At 36.9% G+C, this 25,271-nt stretch overlaps 1 protein-coding gene across 1 annotated transcript in view; it reads left to right on the forward strand.

The window, feature by feature from the left end:
- Positions 1 to 25,271, forward strand: part of LOC137390585 (uncharacterized) — a 64,739-nt gene that overhangs the window by 27,363 nt on the left and 12,105 nt on the right. The window contains exons 9-17 of the mRNA XM_068076914.1: positions 354 to 524; positions 11,809 to 11,954; positions 12,788 to 13,007; positions 13,244 to 13,326; positions 14,045 to 14,186; positions 15,496 to 15,691; positions 17,899 to 18,123; positions 22,891 to 23,009; positions 23,478 to 23,566. Of these exons, the coding sequence (XP_067933015.1) occupies positions 354 to 524; positions 11,809 to 11,954; positions 12,788 to 13,007; positions 13,244 to 13,326; positions 14,045 to 14,186; positions 15,496 to 15,691; positions 17,899 to 18,123; positions 22,891 to 23,009; positions 23,478 to 23,566 (1,391 nt within the window). The remainder of the gene's footprint in view (positions 1 to 353; positions 525 to 11,808; positions 11,955 to 12,787; positions 13,008 to 13,243; positions 13,327 to 14,044; positions 14,187 to 15,495; positions 15,692 to 17,898; positions 18,124 to 22,890; positions 23,010 to 23,477; positions 23,567 to 25,271) is intronic.

Genomic DNA, 25,271 nt, shown 5'->3' on the forward strand with positions numbered 1-25,271 from the left:
CCTTTGCAAGGTCTCTCCTACAGACTCTCTTCTTGCAAGGTCTCTCCTACAGACTCTTCCTTTGCAAGGTCTCTCCTACAGACTCTCTCTTTGCCAAGGTGTCTCCTTCAGACTCTCTTTGCAAGGTCTCTCTTCTACAGACCCTTTGCAAGGTCTCCCCTTGTCTTCTCTTCTACCCCGTTGCAAGGTCTCTCCTACCGACTCCCCCTTGCAAGGTCTTTCGTCCATACTCGGTTATGAATCAATAAATACATTGCAGGAATTCATTTTCGAGTTTTTTTAGCTGTCTGCGTTGTTTTTGGTGATAAGAAAGTGTGATGTGAATTTGATATTGCTGATTTCTTGATCATCAGGCAAACGGCCACACAAGTGTAGGTGCTGTGATTCGGCCTTCACTACTTCTGGAGAGCTTATACGTCATATTAGGTACAAGCACACCTTTGAGAAGCCACACAAGTGTCCCCAATGTGACTATGCAGCAGTAGAGCTGAGCAAGATGAAGAGGCATATACGCACCCACACCGGTATGTACACTGGTCTATAAACTAGTTTTCCTTATTCGGTGCTGAGAGTACTTGAGAAACATAATGTTTTCATCTATAACGTAATCTTAGTTGTTCTTCATTTGGTCAGAGTAGCGGATACTTGAGTTGACTAGTCTCACAGGCAAGGATTTCTGATAAATCGTCTATCATCATTGCTTACCCTAGCTGCATAATTTACCAAGTCTGTTTACTTATATGGTAAAAGAAATACAGTATAATACACTGTAGCAATGCCTCAAGCAGTGCTCGTTGTTTTTTACCCGAATCATTTGTGTAGGTGAGAACTTGGCAGCATTGAAAGTTTTTTAATATGTAACAAAATTAATAATATAGTGATTCAAAGGTTTGCTGTCAACCAAATCAATAAAAACGCTCAGGCCAAGAAAATATGTCCAGATTTGCCTAAAATGATGTCACGCGTGATACAACCTGTCTTTATCTCTCGTATTCACATCGGCAAATGCGATGAAAGTCCAGTCCTACGCGGCTCTATTGGTATATATTTTATTTTGTATTTGCTCACGTTAGCTAGAACAAAATTTTATATTCAGCTACAGATACACTATTATGAATGTTTCAAACGCCTCAAATAAAGGAAATTATAAACTTGTCATATTAACTTCCTCTAAATGCTGTGTAAACATTTGAGTACCCGACTACCAATTCTCCCGGTCTACGGTAATTAGGTCGTCAAGTTAGCTTATTTCATCACGGCCTTTGTATCAGCTAAGTTCTCAGTTGCTACACGCACACCCGAAACTAGCTATTAAATAAAATGGGCACACCGCCATCTCTGGAAATAATATGCTAGAATATATGGCAAAACCAATTGCATCCCAAAAAGTCATATATAGTCTATGGTATTTAGTCATTATTAGTATCAATTTGTAGAAAATTCTACTAGTCCATTCTATTAGTTAATTCAAATACAAAACAAATGACTTTATGAGTTGACCGAAATAGTGAACGCAAAACAAACCTACCGATTCTGCCAAAGGATTACTAAAGCCATTTTTGCACCTGGTTGGCGGTTTGTGGATTCAGCTGTTTTCACTTAGTAGGGGGGAGCATAAAATTTTTTGAACTTAATATTTGGTTCGTTGGAATTGAGTCGAGTTATTCACAGGTACCTGACTACACAGCTCTGATTACACTTCATAAATCCATCTATCAGAGAAGATTTCAGCACAGATGATAACAGGGCTACAATGTATTCAATATGTTCTGTAAATCATGTTCTGCATTATCTCCAACAATATTATTTTATATAATTTTTACAACCAAAAAGAATTTTCATCTTGGCATAAAGCTTTTATTAAAAATATCCATCCAAGTCGTGGCCACTCACATAGTTTCAGCTCATACAATAGGAAAAATTCATCTACTGCAGCAAACTCAAACAAGACATTGTTTATGCAGCACACATTCAAGTCTCTTTATCCCATTTTTGGCAGTTTCCACACTGACAAAACTGCTTTGGCTAGTGGGACCACATAAACATCCTGTAATCAATAGCACAAATGCAATGTCAGTTCAGCGCGTATCTACTGAAAGCTTTCAAATTTGGAATTACCGTAAGTCCTTATGCTCAAGCCGTGCGGCTTGTCGTTGAGCGCGGCTTCTGGTTCAAGGTAATAAGCCGCGGCTAAATCCAAGTTTTTAAAACTTATGTGAGGCATAGGGCGGCTTCTCGATAAATGCGGCCTCTGCTCAGTTCCGCGCTATAACCATAGAACCGCAGTCATGATACACTTTTATGTACGGGATTTTGGCAACCTACTCGTTTCTTTTCAGGGTCATGTTTATGGAATACTTTAGACTAACGAAGAATTTATTGCTAATGTTTAACTCACCACAGTCGTAGGTCATTAAAACCGTTTCATTCCTGACCGCATATTTCCATTAACGTGAAGCCCTCTAACAGCGCAATAAAAATTTAGCAGAGACATGACAAAAAGTTGTTGATGCAAGGGTTTAGAAATTTTAATTCGAACTTGGAAGTAAAAGAAAATTCTTTTCACATGTACTGATGTAGCCTGTTTTCTTATTCAAGAGTACTGGGTATAACAAAACCCTTCTCAACACTCTCGCTCCTGAAGGGGTCAAGGACGACAAAACCTTGGTCATTAGCCGCGGTCTGTGGGCATACGCGGCTTGTTGGAGGATTATTTTTTCTTTTGTGAATCATCTGGTTTTGAGCACAAGCCACACGGCTTGAGCATGAGGACTTACGGTAGATAAATTGCGAGCGTAATTTTAAAAATGAATAAATGTTTAACAAAAGCATAAGTACACCAAGACAATGATTCGAAGCTTTGATTCTGGAAGTTGAAGATGGGCATTGATCAATCGATTTTCCTCACTTTCTACAAGTGAGAAGTGAACGTCTAAAGTCTAATCATAAATCTAATTTACTAGCTAAAACTACCAAAGAAAATTTGAAGCAAATATAGCTAGGTGAAACAATAAAAAATTATAAAACGATGATTGGTGATAGCAACAAGTTATAATTCTATTAATTAGGAAATGTATTCATGAGTACTAAATTTATTACCTTTAGTATATTCATCAATCTAAGCCATTGTATTGTTAGATGCTATGGATTAAAAAGAAGCCGTCAAGAACTCACTGTACATTTGTATCTCGCACCCGCGCACAGGAAATTACATTATAGCCTCAAACGGGGAAATATAATCTGAATGTAAACACAACAGTCCAACAGTATATCTACAGGAGACTCAAAATAAAAGATAAATTTACCTCTATTCTCCTATCTTCCTCTGTGGCATAACGCTGCTGACGCCTGTCAGCTTTAACTATAAGTTGTCTGCCAAAAACGTTGACCACTTGATTCTCCGAAAACTCAGTCACTTTGTTGTCAGAGAAAACTTTTGTTCGTCAATAAAATGTGTCGATCGAGTAATTCATTACAGTAACAAAGTTACTAATATATACAAAATATATACAAATATTGACGTCGATGCGATCTAATAATAGAGTAAATTCAAGATCACAGACAACGCGTTTTATGAGTGATAACATTTATTATGACCTATATAAAAACTCCGTCCTGATGATTGGCTAATAAAGCGGTCTTATATTTATCGCTCTTGGACTCTTTTCAGATGTATCACTCGTTACGTCACAAATGAAGCACCCGCTATAATCTGAGCTTTTTAAAAGATGGCCTCATTCAAACGAATATATCTCTAGACAGGGTTAGTCTACAAAGACAAAAATGACATCAAATTGTAGCTGATGTTTTAGCCTTTTATTGGTCTTAATTTCATTAAATCGACCTTTTTGACGCAACCACATCTTTAAGGATGGTTACTGACCAATGGTAATGATGTCCTTCATTGCATGAAAATAAGAATTTACAGTGCACTTTCAGGATAGGATTTCGATCCGTTCCAGAGTTGGCGTCGTATGGTGAAAAAATCGTATGTATGGTTATACAAACCATAGTCCCACGACCAAACGAGCGGAGCGAAGGGTGGGAGTTTTTATGATAAATGCATGTGCACACCGCTTACGAAAATTATTCATTAACAATGAGACGAACCCTCATCAAGAAATTTCATCAACAAATTTAAGCATCGTTATGTAAAGTCGTTAAAGTATAATAACGATACAAAACACATTTAAACCTATTTAAATATGTTACCAAGTCTTTGTAAACCGTCGGTATTATCGTAAAACTTACCCATCTGATCGGATTATACACAAATAGACAGATTAATTTCAACGAAAATCGCCACAAAACACTTGAAAAGCTTGGTTTAATAAAAGTTAAGACCAAAAATTGAAACGCCGAGGGACAGATAACAGAACGATAAAGTCTTGCGCATTTCACGAAAAAATAAAGTGCACTTTGCACCAGTCTATAGCATTGTCGAATTGCCAAAGGTTTTGGCAATTAACATAGGAGTACACAAATCGTTTCATTTTTGCCGATTTCAATTTTTTCATTTTCACTTGCCGACACATTTGAATACTTTCCCATTCTAACTGATGTCCAACGCAGTATAAGTAAAGCAAATGACGATGATATTTTTTAACGTTTCTTATGAGATTATTACAATAATTAATTATAAGTTTGGATGACTACAGAACAATGACTACGTAGTACAGACTTTCTAAAAATCTAACGCAGTGTAAGTAAAGGCATGACGATGATATTTTTTTTAACGGTTCTAATGAGATTATTGCAATAATTAATTATAAGTTTGGATGACTACATGACAATGACTACGTAGTACAGATTTTCTAAAAATCTATATAAATATCACAACTTCGTGATATTGTTAGCTATGCCGTTTTGAAATGTAAACAAAATTGTGCATTGGTTTTTTATTATTACTATATAAATAATATTGGTTATTCTAATAATATCAGCGCATTTTACTTCTAATATTGGCCAATATTGCATTTCTTTATTTGCAGGAGGAGAGATATAAACATATAATCTTTTCCTTTCATTATTGCTATTTGTTGTATATAATAACACCCAGTACATTACAGCTACCATTGCAGTTATCCTATTTGACTGCTAATATTGCATTTCTCAACCATCAGTACCCTTTCTTTTTTCCAATATCACTTTGGTCGTGGGCTGTATGACAGTGGAATTTCTAGTAATTATAATGCAAACATCCCCTGGTACAAATCGTACAAATATAAGTACTGTACATATTACAAATATAAGTACTGTACATATTACAAATTAGTAACAAAAAAGTATGTTACCCTTAGTAACTATAGTTGCCTACAGTAACTTTATTGTATTTAGTGAATTTATCGATTATGATCTGCATTTAAATGTAACATTACAATGTGCTATAAGCGAAACTGCGTGCCGCAGAAAGTTCTTACCTTAAAGATGAGACGTACATATAGCAAAAACTTTGAATTCATTTCAAATAGGTTTAGCTTAGTAAACGCACGCCCGCACACACACACCCACACACACGCACACACACATAAAGCTATGTTTTAGTATGTACTAGCTGCATTACCTGTTTACGGGAATAGATTCACCTACAGCAAGAGGTTTATTGAAAGTTGTCTTGCATACTATAAAACAGCTCCAAATATGCAGTTTACTGAAATTGTTGCCCTGATCATACTGCATACACATATGCAGTCATACATGTCAATAATGTTGGGAGAACAATGGAAATCTGCATTGTGTTTGATAGCTAATCTACTATGCATCAGTCTCGAACCACTCAAATTGGAGTTGTCCTATTTTTGTAAAGAGAACTGATAATGAAATTGACATTGCTAGACAAACTGAAGCTCTTCAAACTGGCAGTATTGAAAGATTTTGCACATTTAAGAAATTCTACAAAGTATTTTGCTATCACCAGCATTTATTCAATGGAGGCTCCTACATGCTTAAAACACTAATCAGGACTCACCAGTTCTTCAGCTATAGCCTGTGTTTTGCCATGGTATATGCAAACAGTGTACCCGTAATGTGGTTGTGTCGATAAAATTTACTATCAGTAAAATTTGCATGTATAACACCACAGACAGTATGATGTCAAGGCAGATACAGTATTGGCACCTTACAATAATAAAATAACGCCGGCATGATAGCCTTTTTATGAGATACAATAAGGAAAACGAATGCATGGAAATCTATGCATGTATATACTGAAAGATATGTTAGAAAATGCTTCATGTGGATAATAGTAGGTATTATTAGCAGAGCATGAAAGACATAGCATAACAATAACATAACGTTAATTCAATACAAGCATGGCATAACAATAACACAATGTTAACACAACTTGCGGATAAACAACATTTTTTGTTTTTCTGTTGGGTGTATGAACAAACAGTTTTCGGCTTGTGCCTACACTTGAGCAGGCAACGTACAGCTGGCTGAGCAGCTGTTGTAGTTAGTGAATCTTGCTGTTGTCGCCGTTGCGTCTGCTCTGGAAATTCAGCTCGCCGAGCAGCTGGTGTAGCTAGTGCATCATGTTCTTGTCGGCGCTGCATCTGCTCAGTGCTTTCTGCACCCCAGGCAGCTGTAGCAGCTGCTTTGAGCAGTTTCAGTCGCTGCTAGGTCGGCTCTGCAGTCTCTGCACTTCTAGCAGCTGCAGCATCTATTCTGGCCTGCTCTCGACGTAGCTGTGTTTGTTCAGCAGTTTCTGCTCTTTTAGCAGCTGCAGTAGCTATTTTGCTTCATTGTAGGCGTAGCTGTGTTTGCTATGCAGTTTCTGCACTTTTAGCAGATGCAGTAGCTCTTTTGTTTTATTGTAGGCGTAGCTATGTTTGTTCTGCAGTTTCTGCACTTCTAGTAGCTGCGGTAGGAGTTCTATTTCGTTGTAGGCATAGCTGTGTTTGCTCTGCAGTTTCTGCTCGTCTAGCTGCTGCTTTGCGAATACGGTCTTCCTCTACGGGAATCAATCTGTTTTTGCGTTTTGGCTGTAGAGTAGGCTTTTTGGGAGGCATCGTACTGCTTCAAAATGTAAGCATTTTAATAGGTGAAACTTCTGATTTTTAGGTTATTTGAGGTATATTTTCAATCGGGAGCGTTTCTAAAAGTGAATGAGATGGTGTGCTTTTTTTAATATACCCTGCTCTCTTCTCACCGTCGTCTATCGCAACGCTCGGAGTACCCGTGCAAGTTCGGTAGCAGCTGTAGTTCTGTAGTACTCATAGCTGAAACAAAGTAAAAGTAATTCAGATGTGGAAGGAAATGAACATGTTTACTATTACGAACAGTGGCGAATCCAACGTTTTTAAGTAGTGGATGTGTGGCAGTTTATAGACAATACAACATTGAATGAGAATTACTTACCTTTTTAAAGTAGAAATTTAGTAGGTAAAACGCAGTAGCAGTACCCGTGCAAGTTCTGTAGTAGCTGTAGTTCTGTAGTACTCGTAACTGGAAAAAAGTAAAAGTAACTTAGCTGCGGAAGAAAATATACATGTTTACTATCACAAACAGTGGCAATTCCAACGGTTTTAACACTTTCGCTGCCGTTGACGCATTTATGCATTTTCTATGGTCAACTGCCGCAGACGCATTATTGCAACTTTCCCAGCAATTGTGTAGTAACTGAATTTTATTATTCATTGATAACATAACCAACGATCTTTAGGACTTTTATGGTAGTGACAGTGTTGTCTGAAGATTTCTCTATAAAATTAGCTTGAAATTTAATTTTAAATCATGTTTGGGAATTTCCAACTTGAAAACGAACATTTTTGTGTAAGTTTTGTAAGTGCCTCTCGAGTTAGAAAACAAATAGTTGCTTGTGTTGATGACATTATAGCTGATTCAGACTTTTGTGATTACACAGATAATTAAAATAGCAATAGCAGCAGTGACTCTGATGGTGTTGAGAGTATTGGTTTTGTAAAAATAAGGAACATTGTAGAGGATCGTTTTAGCTTCGTAGCTTCACATTGTTTTATCAATGTGCAAGGTATAGATACAAATAATTTTGTGCATTATAACAGTGTTTGTTAACATGTTGGCAAAATGAAATATGTAACCAAAACAAACGTTCTAGATGGAGTTTGAAATTGAAAAAATATTGCATACATATTATGAAGCAATATCGGCAAAATGGCTGGCAGTAGGCCGATAGCTAAATTTGTACAAATTTGTGAAAGGATTATGTAGTGAAGGTGTGGCAGTTCATGGACAATACAACATTGAATGAGAAGTACTTACCTTTTTGAAGTAGAAATTTAGTAGGCGAGGACGTTTTTTCAGTGGCCGCAAGAAACAAACGTTCGTGTGACCTTCCCGGTACACGTTGGCAGTAAATATTAATTATATGTAATTTACTACTCATTAATCCCACGACCAAACGAGCGGATCGAATGTTTGAGTTTTTATGATAAATGCATGTGCACACAACTCACGAAAATTATTCATCAACAACGTCGCAAACCCTTGTATCAAAATCTCATCAACATATTTAACCATTTTTCTGTGGAGTCGTTCAAGTATATTAACGATACAAAACACATATAAACCTATTTAAATATATTATCAAGTCTTTGAAAAGTGTCGACATATTTTTAAAACATACCCATCTGAACAGATTATACACAAATAGACAGATTAATTTGGCCGAAAATCATTATTAAAACTTGCTAAGCCGTACTTTTATCAAAATTAAGACCAGCAACTGAAACGCCGAGCGACAGAGAATAGAACTATTAAGTCGTGCGCATTTCATGAAAAAATAACGTGCACATTTCACCAGTCTATAGCATTGGCGAATTGCCGAAGGTTTCTGTAATTAACGCAGGAGTGAAATCGTTTCTTTTTTGCCGATTTCAAAGTAACTGACATTTTGGAAACTTTTGAGTACTTTGGTATTCTAACTGATGTCCAAAGCAGTGAAAGGAAATGAAGATGATATTTTTTTCTATCGATTCTTATGAGATTGTTACAATATTTAATTATAAGTTTGGATGATTATTGTAGTGTTATAGTCACACTAACAACATCGAGGATGGGCAATATGTTACTGTTATTAATTTTTCTAAATAGTTTTGTTAAATAGATTTTCTAAAAATCTATCTAAATATCACAACTTCTTGATATTGTTAGCTATGACGTTTTGAAATGTAAACAAAATTGTGCATTGGTTTTCTATTATTACTGTATTACTATATTAATAATATTGGTTATTCTAATAATATCAGTGCATTTTACTTCTAATATTGGCCAATATTGCATTTCTCCTATTGCAGGGGGAGAGATATAAACATATAATATTTTTCTTTCATTATTTCTGTTTGTTGTATATAATAACACCCACACCCAGTACATTACAGCTACCATTGCAGTTATCCTATTGCACTACAGTGCCATTTGACTGCTAATATTGCATTTCTCAACCATCAGTACCCTTTCTTTTTTCCAATATCACTTTGGTCGTGGGCTGTATGACAGGGGAATTTCTAGTTTATTGAATGAGTAGTAAATTTTATTTGATTTACTACTAATTTAATTTTACTACTTACTCATATTTATTCAGTTGGCTATGTACGACTGAATCGAAAAAAGGAAAGACCGCAGGCTAAAAACATGCTAAAAGTATTAAGCTACCATAGACCCATATTCTGCCACCTGTTGACACAATAATGCCCTATTGCCTCCAGACTATAGTGGCTAATAGTCCAAAAGTATGGTATTTACTACTCATATTAATTCAGTTTGCTTCGTACGACCGAAATTCGTACGATGAAAAAAGGAGAGACCGCTCTATAAAGTGGAGACGCGCGCGCGCACACACACACACATTGCCGTTCATATAGTAGACTTAATTATTTTACTGAATTTCAACTTTTTATCACTAAAATCTTATGACTTATTAGTTTCTGGGTTTGCTTTCACAATAGCTTCTAGCGGACCTGTTTAAAACATTTCTCAACCTAATTCGGCCGGAAAACTCAACCGATGCTGTTTTCGTAATAAAGTGAATTTTTGTTAGCAGATTAATGCAAGTTGTTTGACTACTGGGCCTTCTGTTTGAAGGGATCGTAACTCCAACTTTGTTACAGGTTTTTAAGGGAAAATATTACCGTTTTACGCACAAGGATTGCTGAACTGAGAGAAATCGGTCATCGGTCTTTTTCAAGCGCTGTGAAAACATTTTCGGCGAACAGCATTTTGGTGTTTTGCTATTTTGTTGTGCATAATAAGCACACCGACTGCCAAATTTGAACTCAGGAGAAAATTTTGTTGAATTTGTATGGTGAAATAAGATTTGTATGGTGAGATGAAAAAATCATCATGTTCCACTTTGTAAGGTGAAAAAATGGTATATCAGGGTAATCGTATCCTGAGTACTGTACTATCCTACATAAGTGAGGCGTTAGAGCATGATACGCCATGCATATCTGATCTCCCCTCGAAGCCTTGTCAATCAATGATCATGAGCCATTGCTAATTATATTCTGCGCCCAATCGTGTTACTCAACCAATTGCGGTACTTAACCAATCCTGTTACTCAACCAATCGGGTTACTCAACCAATCGTGTTACTCAACCAATCGGGTTATTCAACCAATCGGGTTACTCAACCAATCGTGTTACTCAACCAATCGTGTTACTCAACCAATCGTGTTACTCAACCAATCGTGTTACTCAACCAATCGTGTTACTCAACCAATCGGGTTATTCAACCAATCGGGTTACTCAACCAATCGTGTTACTCAACCAATCGTGTTACTCAACCAATCGTGTTACTCAACCAATCGTGTTACTCAACCAATCGTGTTACTCAACCAATCCTGTTACTCAACCAATCGTGTTACTCAACCAATCGTGTTACTCAACCAATCGTGTTACTCAACCAATCGTGTTACTCAACCAATCGTGTTACTCAACCAATCGTGTTACTCAACCAATCGTGTTACTCAACCAATCGTGTTACTCAACCAATCGTGTTACTCAACCAATCGTGTTACTCAACCAATCGTGTTACTCAACCAATCGTGTTACTCAACCAATCATGTTACTCAACCAATTTTGTTTGCTGCAAATTCTTAGGTTTTGGTTTATTGCTTTTTCAATTACTGTTCATATCACGCTGATCTGCCATTGTTAGCTAATCCGAAAGTATAAAAACATTTTAATACATGCTCGAATGAACCATTTAACCCTACTTCAACATGCTAACATACCATTCTGCAAATGACAGGGGAGGCGCATTCGCAGTAGCTTTTGTATGTAAAGCCTGGTTTCCATATGACAGCGCAATGATCGCGCTTGGCCCAGTGATCGTGCGCAATGCATATCTTGGGCCGCGAGGCAGTGTTTCCATATTGCGCGTAAGCTCTATGCTTGCTTTGGACAGGGTGGATATTTTCCTTACTTTTTTGTAGGAGAGACATAATTCTTTGAAAAAACAGACCTCCATTGCGAAATTACGCTGTCATATAAAAATCAGGCTTACTCTTTCGTACGGGAGACCGATTTCTTCGGAACAAAGCCCTTCGCTGGAATTGTGGGATAGGTTGAAAAGGTCTAGCGGTGTATTGTGGGATACATAATCGCACGCACCCATCGCAAGGATCCATTCTGTTGGATACTTGCGATCAGCGTACGCACGTCGCGCGACCGTCGTGCGTTGACGTTTCCATATCACAACTGGCCTACGCATGACGCGCCTTGTTGCGCGCCTTGCGCTGTCATATGGAAACCAGGCTTACGAGAATTAACTTGTTAAGTTGGTAATTAGTAGCTGTATATGCATTGAGCTATTATATAACTTACACAGGAGAGAGACCATACCAGTGTAGCCAGTGCTCCTATGCCAGTCCAGACTCTTACAAGCTCAAGAGACACATGAGAACGCATACAGGAGAGAAACCATATGCGTGTGATATGTGCTCTCTTAGGTTCACTCAGAGCAACAGTCTCAAGGTATGATAACTTCTCAGACTCTCTTCATTTCAACCAGAGACCCCTCAGTCTTATTTACTGCATCTTCTCATTGCTCAGATCTTCCCTATTCATCTTAAATGCTAGAGTCTGAAGGTTTACTATGGTTGCGCTTTTAGACATACATTTATGTAAAATATCTAGTTGTTTAGTATCTCATGGAGATTCATATGAACTCTTTGTTCAGAGGTTACGAACTAAAACGCCTCCTTCATGTTGATAGCTGAGCTTCTTACGCAGTTTTGTTTATTAACTTGCAATCGCAACAGCCTTTGTGTAGGAGTTTAGTCTGGTATAGGGTCAAGTAGTTCCAATCGTAATTCATACAATGGGTGCTTCCATAAATGATATTCTCACTCATCAGATAGCCATCATTTGCAAAACAAGCCTCATTTATAAGTGACTCTACGCTCTACTTAAATGGATACACTTGTTTAAGGACACCTGAGCAAGTGTATCCATTTATATTTCTATCTAGCACCGTAAATGTAGGCTCAATAAGCTCTAACGCTTATGATAGTATAATGGACAACAGGCTATCATCATTAATGCACCAGTCAGCTCAAGGAATCTGTATGTAATTTCCTCTCGCTGACAACTGATATTGCAACTGATATCTTCTGGCAATCACCGTAGCTCTGGTCGCTGACGCTGACTTGTCACTTTTAGGCACTGTTTGAATTGTGTTTTATTCAGCAATGTTCAGTCGATCTACTCTAACTGTCCATGAATGAATCTTGGGCTGTTTTTATACACAGCTTTTAATCTCAGTTTTACAGCATTGATTACCTCTTGTTCTTGATGCAATACTTTAGGCCCATAGAAGGATACACCTCGGTAGCAAGCCTGTGTTCCAGTGTGAGCTATGCCCAGCTACTTGTGGACGGAAAACAGATCTGAGGATACATATGAGAAAGCTGCACAGCAAAGAAAGCACGCCTCTTGAGTGCAGGAAATGTCAGAGAGTCTTTCACGATCGCTATAGTTACAAGCTACATCTGCGCAGCCATGATGGTGAACAAACATTTGTGTGCTGTAAGTGGCCTAGCCTCATTCTCTTTGACACTAGCGGTGATGGCTATTCTAGACCCATTCTCTCTGATACTAGTAGTGATGGCTATTCTAGACCCGTTCTCTCTGATACTAGCAGTTATGGCTATTCTAGACCAGTTCTCTCTGATACTAGCAGCGAGGACTAGCAGGTTTTATTTGGCAATTATGCACACATCGATTGTTTGTTTCATTGTATAATGGACTGACACTTGTTGCAGCTTTATGTGCCTTTGCTACCCTCAGTGAGAGAAAACTGGTAGACCACCTGATATTGCAACACGCTAACCATCGTCCATACAAGGTAAACTATTTATGCAACTGTATCTGCTGGCATGTGTCAGCAAGACAGCGTAGCGCTAGGTAGCTTTTTGAGACTACGCCAACAGCCAGTAGACATACTCATAAGGTCGAGAATTGCTTATGATGACGCTGCCTCGGTTCACTGGGCTCCTCCGAGGTTCGGCAGCTTGCACATGTTGCATATGTGTAATGTTACTCTTCCTCTTGGCTGTCTCCATTTGCTGTTAGCTAAATGACTTATGATCTAAGGTACGCCCCTTATCAACATTGAGGGTGTTCTGGATTTTCTATGATTAGATATATGCAAATGGGATGTGTGTATGGCAAATGAATTTGAATGGTGCACCCATTACAACTTACAACAGTTTATTTAACTTTCTATGTCTCTCAAGTGTCAAAATAATCCATTGCTTGAGATTTTTGGAGATAGTGTTTATAGGTTTCTGTAGCCAACGGCTTGTCTTCTACCATGGTAGCTTGTTCGGTAAACATTAAGAATGTCTTTACTGTGTCACAGATCAACCTAAAATTGCATATTAATCGCTCAATAGAGCTTCATTCATTGCATAGATGAAATAGATGAAGGCTCTATGGAAAGATGCTTGCAGGCGCCTATTTAAGATGTACGCATCATGAAATCAGATGGTATGTTCATGTATTTACTCGGTTCCAGGATAACCCTGGTAGCATAGATACAAAGTATTTATGGTTTGTTGTAGTGTATGCACGAGAACTGCGAGGCCGTGTTTAGATTCAAAGCCCTCCTCAAGCATCACCAGGTCTTTGTTCATTGCGCAGAGAATCTGCGGACTGTCTCAAAGTGTTTCAATTGTACTTGTGGCAAGAAATTTGTCTCACAGAGTAGGTTACCCATATCTTTAGGTTTAAACAGCTGCAGTAACACATCTTTCCTGCGTCATGTAATCAGCATCCATCACTATCTATTGGTTGAATGACACTTCTACCACTACTCATGCTTTATAACACTTGCTCATCACCTCTATTGGTTGTACCACCCTTCTACCACGACTCATGCTTTATAACACTTGCTCATCACCTCTATTGGTTGTACCACACTTCTACCACTACTCATGCTTTATAACACTTGCTCACCACTATCTATTGGTTGTACCACCCTTCTACCACTACTCATGCTTTATAACACTTGCTCACCACTATCTATTGGTTGTACCACACTTCTACCACTACTCATGCTTTATAACACTTGCTCACCACTCTCTATTGGTTGTACCACACTTCTACCGCTACTCATGCTTTATAACACTTGCTCATCACCTCTATTGGTTGTACCACCCTTCTACCACGACTCATGCTTTGTAACACTTGCTCACCACTCTCTATTGGTTGCACCACACTTCTACCACTACTCATGCTTTATAACACTTGCTCACCACTATCTATTGGTTGTACCACACTTCTACCACTACTCATGCTTTATAACACTTGCTCGCCACTATCTATTGGTTGTACCACACTTCTACCACTACTCATGCTTTATAACACTTGCTCACCACTCTCTATTGGTTGTACCACCCTTCTACCACTACTCATGCTTTATATCACTAATTCTTATCCACTGTAACGCACATTTAGCATTTTTCATGAATTGTAACAAGTTTGCATATTTTATCTGAACATCATTATGCTTGCCGAGTTTAGAACTGCATGTTGTGTTTCGCATTGGTGCTGTTGTTTGCTGGTGATTCTTTCTGAAATACACTGTTTTTATGATTCCATCTCAACATTAATTTCATACATGAAATTCGTTTGTTCGGTTAAGTTGCCAGCCAACATGCTAGGGCAACATAAATAAGTAAATGAATTTTCAGGGATATTTAGGTTGCAACAGGTTGGTATTGCAACTATCAGTTCAGGCTTACTTATCATTTCCAGCCTATCAACATTTAGTCTCTAGAAATTCACTCAGAATGCTCGCAAATGCGTTTGAATGTGTTAGCTCGGGGATTTTAGTGACCATGCTCATTGTGAACTTGTCTCCACCTGGTTTCATCGTTAAGCTGCCAGTGAAGCTCATTGTAAACTATTCAACAATGTGTCTGCTCTAGACTGGTTTGTACACTAATATTATTAGCTCGCTCATCCAAATACTTTTAGAGTGTTCTGTAGCTTCTACACATTTCATTTGAAGGCAACCAGCTGAAGCATCAAGAGCTGCACGCGGGTAACTCTGTGCTCTCTTCACTGCTGCCATTGCTGCAAGATGTTGAAAATATTGACGACATCGGGGAAGACTTGGTAGCGGAGGTGTCTGAGGAAATCTTAACAAGCAACCCTGAGATAAAAGAAAAAAGTGAAACGTCTTCTCTTACTCCCTTGTCTCGCAGGTAGAAAATAATTACAACATCACCATAGAAAATCTATTTAGCTAGCCATATTCCAGGTCCTATTAAACCCAATAACCTCTGCAGATATAAGAGCAAATCCTACAAGTTGCTTTTTCCTACAGCTTGCCATGGGTTTTACCTAAATTGTATTTGAAATTGATAAAATTAAGAACTTTTCTAATCAAAATCACAAGTAGTTTTCTCCCCACCTTTCTTTGGTTTTTGTAGGCACATAAAACTGAGTCATAAAGGTTTTCTTAACATCGGATATGTCTATGCACATCTCTCAAGTGTCATAATAATCCATTGCTTGAGATCTTTGGAGATAGTGTTTATAGGCCACTGTAGCCAACCACTTGCCTCCTACCATGGTAGCTTGTTTAGTATAAATGTTAAAAACACACTAAAATGCTTGTTTGTGTCCATTAGGTCATCTTCCAGCTGCTAGATGAATTATCGTGTAGACTGTCCATTGTGAAAACTTTATTTGGATATGCGTAGACCTCAGCAATTTTATTTATAGACGTTTGAACATACTCCAGAGGGTGTAGGCAGCGGCTGTGCAAAGTTGATCGCAATGCTCGTCAAATTACACATTAGCTACGTCATCTGTACAGTAAATCTACATATTAGTACTATACGTATCAAAAGTTAGTAACTTTGATGAATTTAGCTTACTAAATACACACTGAAAGGTAAGCTTTAGTACACGTATGTACATATTTTTAACTATTTTACTGAACTTCAACTTTTTCATCGCTAAAATGAATGAAACCTATCTGTTGCCAGCTCCTTTTCACTATAACTTTTAGCCGATTTCGCTAGAACCTTTTCAACCTATTCGACAAGAATGCCAATGATTCTGTTATCGTAATGAAGCGAATTTGCATCAGCAGATTAAGGGAAGCTGTCTGATAACTGATCCTCTGTTCGAAGGAATCGCACCACCAACTTTTCTATTAGTTTTGAAGGGAAATATTACATACCAATTTTCTTCCCATGAGGAATGCCAAACTGAGAGAAATCGGTCATTGTATCTCTTTCAAGCGTTGTGCACAGGTTTTCAGTCAACGGAATATCAGCATCTTTGTTATTTCGATGTAATAAGCACAAGCAATTTTTTGTTAAATTCGTATGGCGAAATAGCATTCGTATGGCGAGGATAACAAATCATCGTGTTCCATTTCGTAAGGCGAGAAAATCTTTTTACAGGGACATGATAACCCGAGGGTACACTGTATATACACCTAAGTGTTTGTTTGTCTGTCATATGTCCAGTTTATGTTTATTGTTTATTGGTTGAAGTACGCACGCTTGCAGTGCTTGAACTGCTAGAAGCAAACTACTCAAAACACGCTTGAACTGCTAAAAAAAAAGTGTGCCCAGGTATCCCCAAAAACAACGCTTGCCGTCCGATGCGCCCTGAGAGAGATGATGATGTGTAATGAGTATAAGTACAATTATTCTAAGCCATGGCAAGATAGATGTATGGTTTAGTGATAGTGCTTACTATTCGTGCTGAATGTGCTGGCTCAATTCATGTGAGTTGTAATATTCTTTCTTAACGCCCAGAGTGAAGGACAGACATGGCTCTTTTTGTAGTAAAGCTTTAGACTAGCTTAAGTTACTAGCTTAAGTTACTCAAATTCATTGGATAAAAAAGACTTAGCCAATGGCAACTACATTACCTGTCACCGTTTATAAGCTATTTTAAATCTTGAACAAATGTAGCATAATAAGTAAGAAATATTTTTCAACAATCTGTTTTAGCTACGCCTCAAGCTTGAAAATATTTAAATTATTCATTGGCTGTAAACACACAGAAATAGACAAACACATTCATTTAAAAGTTAGAATGGTAAACGTTGTATAGGTTGATGAGAATAACTTTTTTTGGGTAAAAATATTTTTTATTACCTGTGCAACACTCGGCGTTCAATTAGTATTCTTATAAGAATACACTGTAGTTCATTTCATTCCTTCGACACCTGAATTAGTAATGTAATAATGTATGCAGTGCAAATAGAAATGTAGGCTCAACGTTGTGAGGTTTCGATGATGGAGGGAGCTAACTACAGTCAAATATTTGATGAAATTTTATTTCGTAAGTTAGAAAATGCCAGGTAAGTGGAGGCAATGGTAAGTGGAGGCTTGACTGTAATGTTGTAAAGGATCCGCCCTTTAATTCTCTGTTGGCATTATTACAGCAGGAAATATATTGACTCTGATGATAACATCCTCAGACACAAAATGAAAGACTTTGAAGATGGAGATAACCTGATTATGCGGCGCGTTGTCAAAGAAGTCAAAGGTCACCGGGTAGTCGTCATGGAGGTTGGACCATCAGACATTAACAATCTCAGTGATGAGCTGAGTGATGGCTCAAGTATTGGTGGAGGAGAGTCGATGTTAGCTGAGTGCCAGGATAGCCAGTGAGTTGGTTGTACAATTGGCTAGGAGCAGGTAGCCATAAATAAGGTGGATTTACATGCGAACAATTCATCAGAGTTGCTTCTACGTCGACAAAGTCTCTTTGGTGTAAAACGGAAAATGGTTGTATGGTGGCTTTCTGTCAGTTGCTAAAAAAAGATCGGTAAAATGCTGCATGCTATGGTTGTCCGAATTTGACGGCTGTCATTGATGGAGTACAACATGGAATTGACCAATCCTATTTCGCAATGTTATTAACACCAAAAATACAAGCGGATAGAATGGATCTCAATGTTTTCTTTCATTGGCTAAAAAGGTGACCTATTTTGTGTAGACGGAGGTTGAGTTGGTTTGGTGTAAAGTCATTCAAGAATGATTTCAAATTTTAAACAGGCTAGATGTTTGCTTGCGAAAAGAATTATCATAACATATGGAGTACAGCGCCTCCTTCTCGGGTTACGATATCCCTGTTATATGATTAATTATGGTTTTTCCACCCAATGATTTAGAACAAGATTTATTTGTCCTTGCCATATGGCCTTTTTCGCCATATGTTATCACCAAAATTTCTCTTGAAACTACAATTTAGCAGTTAATGTGCTGATTATGTCGAAATAACGAAGATGCTGACATGCTGTTCACCGAAATCTTTCTCGCAATGTCGAAAAGAGATATGCTGTTTCCTCTCTCTCAGTTCGGGGTTATTCATTATAAGTTACTAGCTGCATTACCTGCCTACAGTAGCAGATTCACGTGCAGCATAAGGTTCATTCATTATAAGTTATAGTGAACAGGAAACAGGAAACAGATAGGTGATAAAATTTTAGACAATGACAAAATTAAAGTTTAGTTTAGTAAAATACATACTGAAACTTAGCTTTAAGTGTGTGCTTAGTACACTAAATTCATTTAAGTTGAAGTCAAAGTTTATGTTATACATCTGTCTCAAAGGTAAGAACTCCCTACCGTATGTACTGCACATAGTACATACTGATGTAATGTAATAGTAATGTACATAGTAATGTTACATTTTAATGCAGATCATGACAACCAAATACACTAAATTCACTAAAGTTACTGTTGGTAACTATAGTTACTAAGGTTAACATACTATTTTGTTAACCTTAGTAACTATAGTTACATCTTTAATATACATACTGTACATTTTTAATATGTACAGTATGTATATGAAATTTTGATGCTTTTCACAAGGGTGTGTTTGCATTAGATAATTACTATGGGTTTCTATACCTCTTTATATGACATTTTTTGCCTTACTGATGCCAACACTGGAACGAATTGAAATCATATAGCGAGGGTATACTGTAATCATATAGCGAGGGTATACTGTAATCATATAGCGAGGGTATACTGTAATCATATAGCGAGGGTATACTGTAATCATATAGCGAGGGTATACTGTAGTCATATAGCGAGGGTATACTGTAATCATATAGCGAGAGTATACTGTAATCATATAGCGAGGGTATACTGTAATCATATAGCGAGGGTATACTGTAATCACATAGCGAGGGTATACTGTAATCATATAGCGAGGGTATACTGTAATCATATAGCGAGGGTCTACTGTAATCATATAGCGAGGGTCTACTGTAATCATATAGCGAGGGTATACTGTAATCATATAGCGAGGGTATACTGTAATCATATAGCGAGGGTATACTGTAATCACATAGCGAGGGCATACTGTAATCACATAGCGAGGGTATACTGTAATCATATAGCGAGGGTATACTGTAATCATATAGCGAGGGTATACTGTAATCATATAGCGAGGGTCTACTGTAATCATATAGCGAGGGTATACTGTAATCATATAGCGAGGGTCTACTGTAATCATATAGCGAGGATATACTGTAATCATATAGCGAGGGTATACTGTAATCATATAGCGAGGGTATACTGTAATCATATAGCGAGGGTATACTGTAATCATATAGCGAGGGTCTACTGTAATCATATAGCGAGGGTATACTGTAATCATATAGCGAGGGTCTACTGTAATCATATAGCGAGGATATACTGTAATCATATAGCGAGGGTATACTGTAATCATATAGCGAGGGTCAACTGTTTTGATTTTTGCAACTTTTAAAACACAAAAAATTACGCTCGAATTATTGTTAGAGCATGTTTAAGAAAGAATGGAAAAAGTGGGCTCATTTACAGCATAAATTGGCCATTAAAGATTGCGTCAAAAAAGATTGAGACAGACAGCTTTTGGTTAGAGCTGACAGGCGTCAGCAACGTTATGCTGCAGAGGAAGATAGGAGAATGGAGGTTGATTTATCTATAACTTTGAGCCTTCTATATATATACTATAACTTTGAGCCTTCTATATATATACTATAACTTTGAGTCTCCTAAATACATGTATATACTATAACTTTGAGTCTCCTATATATACTATAACTTTGAGTCTCCTATATATATATACTATAACTGAGTCTCCTATATATATATACTATAACTTTGAGTCTTCTATATATATACTATAACTTTGAGTCTCCTATATACATACTATAACTTTGAGTCTCCTATATATATACTATAACTTTGAGTCTCCTATATATATATACTATAACTTTGAGTTTCCTATATATATACTATAACTTTGAGTCTCATATATATATATATACTATAACTTTGAGTCTCCTATATATATACCATAACTTTGAGTCTCCTATATATATACTATAACTTTGAGTCTCCTATATATACTATAACTTTGAGTCTCCTATATATACCATAACTTTGAGTCTCCTATATATATACTATAACTTTGAGTCTCCTATATATATACTATAACTTTGAGTCTCCCATATATATACTATAACTATGATTCTTGTATATATATACTATAACTTTGAGTCTCCTATATATATACTATAACTTTGAGTCTCCTATATATATACTATAACTTTGAGTCTCCTATATATATACTAAGCTAAAGGTAATAATTTTGATTTCTCTTGAATACATTCACCTATTGATAAAATTATAACTATTTGCTATCACGAACCATCGTTTCATAACTTTTTATCGTTTCACCTAGGTATAATATTTGCTTCAAATTTTCTTCGGCAGTTTTAGCTAGTAAATTAAGTTGATGATTAGAATTTATGTTCACGTCTCATTTGTAGAAAGTGAGAAAAATGGATTGATCAATGCTCATCTTTCACTCCCAGAAACAAAGCTTCGAATTGTTGGCTTGGAGTACTTGTTCATTTTTTAATTTTACACTCTCAATCTATCGAACTCCAAAATTGAAAGCTTTTATTAGATACGCGTTAGAACGAAATATCTATGAATGACAGATATTTATTGCATTTGTTTTTATGGATTACAGGATGTTTATGTGGCACCACCATCGGAGCAGTTGTGTCAGTGTGGAAACTGCCATACATATGAAAGAGAGACATAAATGTGTGCGGCACGAACCATGATATGTTTTGTTTAAGTTTACTGCAGTAGAGTAATTTGTCCGATGATATGAGCTGAAACTATGTGAGTGGCCACGACTTGGATGGATGTTTTTAATTAAAACTTTATGCTGAGATCAAAATATTTTAGCTTGTGAAACTTATATAATAATATATTTCAAAATAATGCAAAACATGATTTGCAGAACATATTATTGAATACATCATAGCCCCGTTGCCACATGTGCTGAAATCTTGTCTGATAAATGGATATATAAAGTGTAATAGAGCTGTATTGACAGGTACTTTTGCATAGCTCGACTCAATTCCAACGGACCAAATATTAAGAGCTCAAAAAATTTTATGCTCCATGTTACTAAGTGAAAACAGATGAGTCCACAAACTGCTAACCAGGTGCAAGAATGGCTTTACTAAACCCTTTGCCAGAATTGGTGGGTTAATAGTTTTAAAAGAAATTGATGTTTGCATTCACTATTTCAGTCAACTCATAAAACTAGGTTTGGTACTTGAATCAAATGTGACCAGTAAATTTTTTTCTACAAATTGATCCTAATAATGACTAGATGACATTGACTATACATTACTTTTTAGGGGTGCAGTTGGTTTCGCCATATATTCGAACATATTCTTTTCAGAGATGCGGCTTGCTTATTTTATTTAGCAACTAGTTTCCGGTGTGGGTAGCAACTGAGAACTTCGCTCATACAAAGGCTGCGATGAAATAAGTTAACTCGAAGACCTAATCACCGTAGACTGGCAGAATCGTAGCCAGTACTCAGATGTTTACACAGCATTTAGAGGAAACTAATATGTCAAATTTTTAATTATCTTTATTTGAGGCGTTTGAGACATTTATAATAATGTATCTGTAGCTAGATTAAAAATTTTATTCTAGCCAACATGAGCAAATACAAAATGAAATATATGAATATATGCCAATAGAGCTGCGTAGGACTAGACCTTTATCGCAATAGCTGATGTGAATACGAGAGATAGAGACCGGCTTTTTTACTATATACATCATTTTTGACAAGTCTGGGTACATCTTTTTTTTTCTGAGCGTTTTCGCCGCGATCATTTTTTTCCGATTTTAATCTTCATATATTTTGATGAGATCGCAAAAAACAACAAACAAAATCTCAACTGATAGAAAAAAATTGATACTTTCTGTTAAAATCAACTAAAATTTGAAGTAATCATATTTTTAATACGCAAGCGCTAGAAAATTGTAATAAATAAGAAAAACTATTTTTAGATCTTTTGGCTCTGATTATAGTACCTGATTACATCCCCACCCTATTGCAGGATCTCTGCTCAGGAATTTGTGTCTGACTCGTCCATCAACCAGGATGCTGCAGAAATACTATACACTCTGGCTGTAGAGTCACAGAACCATGAAATCTCTGATACCCGCAGTGATGCTGGTACATTTCAATGGCATTTATATACAATGTTGTTTCTACGTTGTCTCTAAGATGATGCTTGTTCTGCGCTGCTAGGTTTTCATATTGTTATATCAGGATGGTAGTATTTACACGTATCAGCTTATGGAGTTTTTGAGTTTATTACTGGGTATTTTGAACTTGCTCATCGAATACTCAAACCTGAATTATAACTTAAATATTGGTCCTGAGAAGCACTCACCTGATTGTGCAAACAGTAGTTTAATATTAAACAAGGAATAGTCTGCTCTTACTAATCATGATTAAGATTGATAAATGCCCAGTAAGATAAGTAAGATAATTCTCGAATTTTTCTTAAATTAGGATCGTGAAATTGTTTACAACATATTTGCAATTTTCTGATATTAAAATTCATTGTAAAAACGTATGGTCAACATGTGGCGAATTATTTTCAGTTTATGTCGCAATTCATAAAGTGGTTCATTTTAGGGCTGGTAGCAAGGCTCACCCCTGATCGGATGGTTAACCTAGAGCTTGAAACATTACCAGAGAATGTGATGTCAGAGGCAGTCGCAGGGGTAAGTTTCACTGATAAAATATTCTAATTTCGTAACGATGTGTTCAAATTGAGCAATATTTGCAGCACACAACTTTTTGCATGTTTTATAAAAGGTCATGACAATGCAAATTTTGTAAATGAAAATCATGACTGTTTTTAGTAATCATGAAGGATTAACTCATAACTTTTTAAAGATGACTCACTCCTATGCAATTCGGTTGTCCATTGAGGTCGACTGGTGGTGTTTGTCGACTTGTTGCAAAAGCCTCTTCTTGCGCCTTACTGTCTTTTGATGATTTACTGATATAATCGTTGGAAAGTGACCCGGCACCATTCATACATGCTAGCACGCTAGCCAGTTGCATTTACTCAAAGAGTTTTCTATGCTTGAGTGTTAGTGTTCCATAGTCATTTTGAAGGTATCCACTTAAAACCTTTTAGTCTCAGTCTGGTTCCTATTCATAAACCATAGTTGAGGCGGCTTCCTTCACCTGTGATTATTTTTCTTCTCAAGCATTGAGCTCAAAGCCAATTCATAGTCTGGTTGACACAGGACATTTTTGTGTCACTTCTTTACAAAGGAGGCAGGACTATAGGCGTGGTCACACGAGCACCGAACCGAACTAAATGACGCAAAACGACGTCGCTCTCAGCTGTAAAAAGTTCGGCCGAAGACATTTCTGACCGAAACGAACCATTTCGGTACTGCTCGAAATTTCGTGGCCGAACCCTTGCTCTTATTGGCTGGTTAAAATTCTAGAATTCTAGCGAGCACGCGTCACATTTCTCCTTACGTGCATTTGTGTAAAGTTCAAAAAGAAATGTGACGATACTTTTATTTCGTTAAATAAACAACATGAAGCAATTTACGACAAGGTTTACCCGGACTTGTGATTGTGTTGCATAAATGTAAGATGTTGCACTTAAGTTTTGCATAAATGTAAGAGAATGGTTGTGACTTTCTTTCGTGTAGAATATAAGTAATGTGTCATATTCATCCTGATGAAGTATCGTTGACTGATTTATTTATGTAAAACCCCAGTACTATGATAAAGACTGTTTTTGTTTGTTATGTACTCAGCATAGAAAAACATTCATATATTAATTAAAAAATATAATTATGTTGATGGGAAGGGTTGGCAAAATCTTTGTATCGAGAGATTTATTTTGAGCAGCTGGACGATCTTCTGATAAATCTGCTGTGTAATTATAATTTATAATTGTTCCTCAAAGTTTTTTGTTTACAATAGAAATATTTAACTCAACTACATAACAACTACTAATGAAACCGTGTCCTGTCTCTATACGTATGGTATCTAGGAAGCGAAGTGACTTTGGATGCCGTGTGACATTTGCCACGAACTGAACCAGCCTCATAACCGATCCTACGTCGGTTCGGTGCTCGTGTGACCACGCCTTATGGGGTATAACATCTCTTCCATATAACAAGTAGACCAGAGCATCATTTGCCTCTTTAATTATACCTACCGGTGATACTATTGTTGAGCAGCGGTAATTAGCTATTTAACGGATGAGTAGAAATACATAAACAATTTTTTTTCTTATGCTATGCGTAATTTGGCAAATCAACCAATCAGCTCTACAAACAAAGATCTAGACTTTTTTAATCCGGCGGCAATTTAGGGCCAAAGATTGCAATTAGGTTCTTAGTCTGTTTCCGGTATCGGGTCTGTTAAAAACTGTCGTTATCATTGGTAGTAGCG

Source organism: Watersipora subatra, chromosome 3, assembly GCF_963576615.1.
Source record: "Watersipora subatra chromosome 3, tzWatSuba1.1, whole genome shotgun sequence".
NCBI lineage: Eukaryota > Metazoa > Bryozoa > Gymnolaemata > Cheilostomatida > Watersiporidae > Watersipora > Watersipora subatra.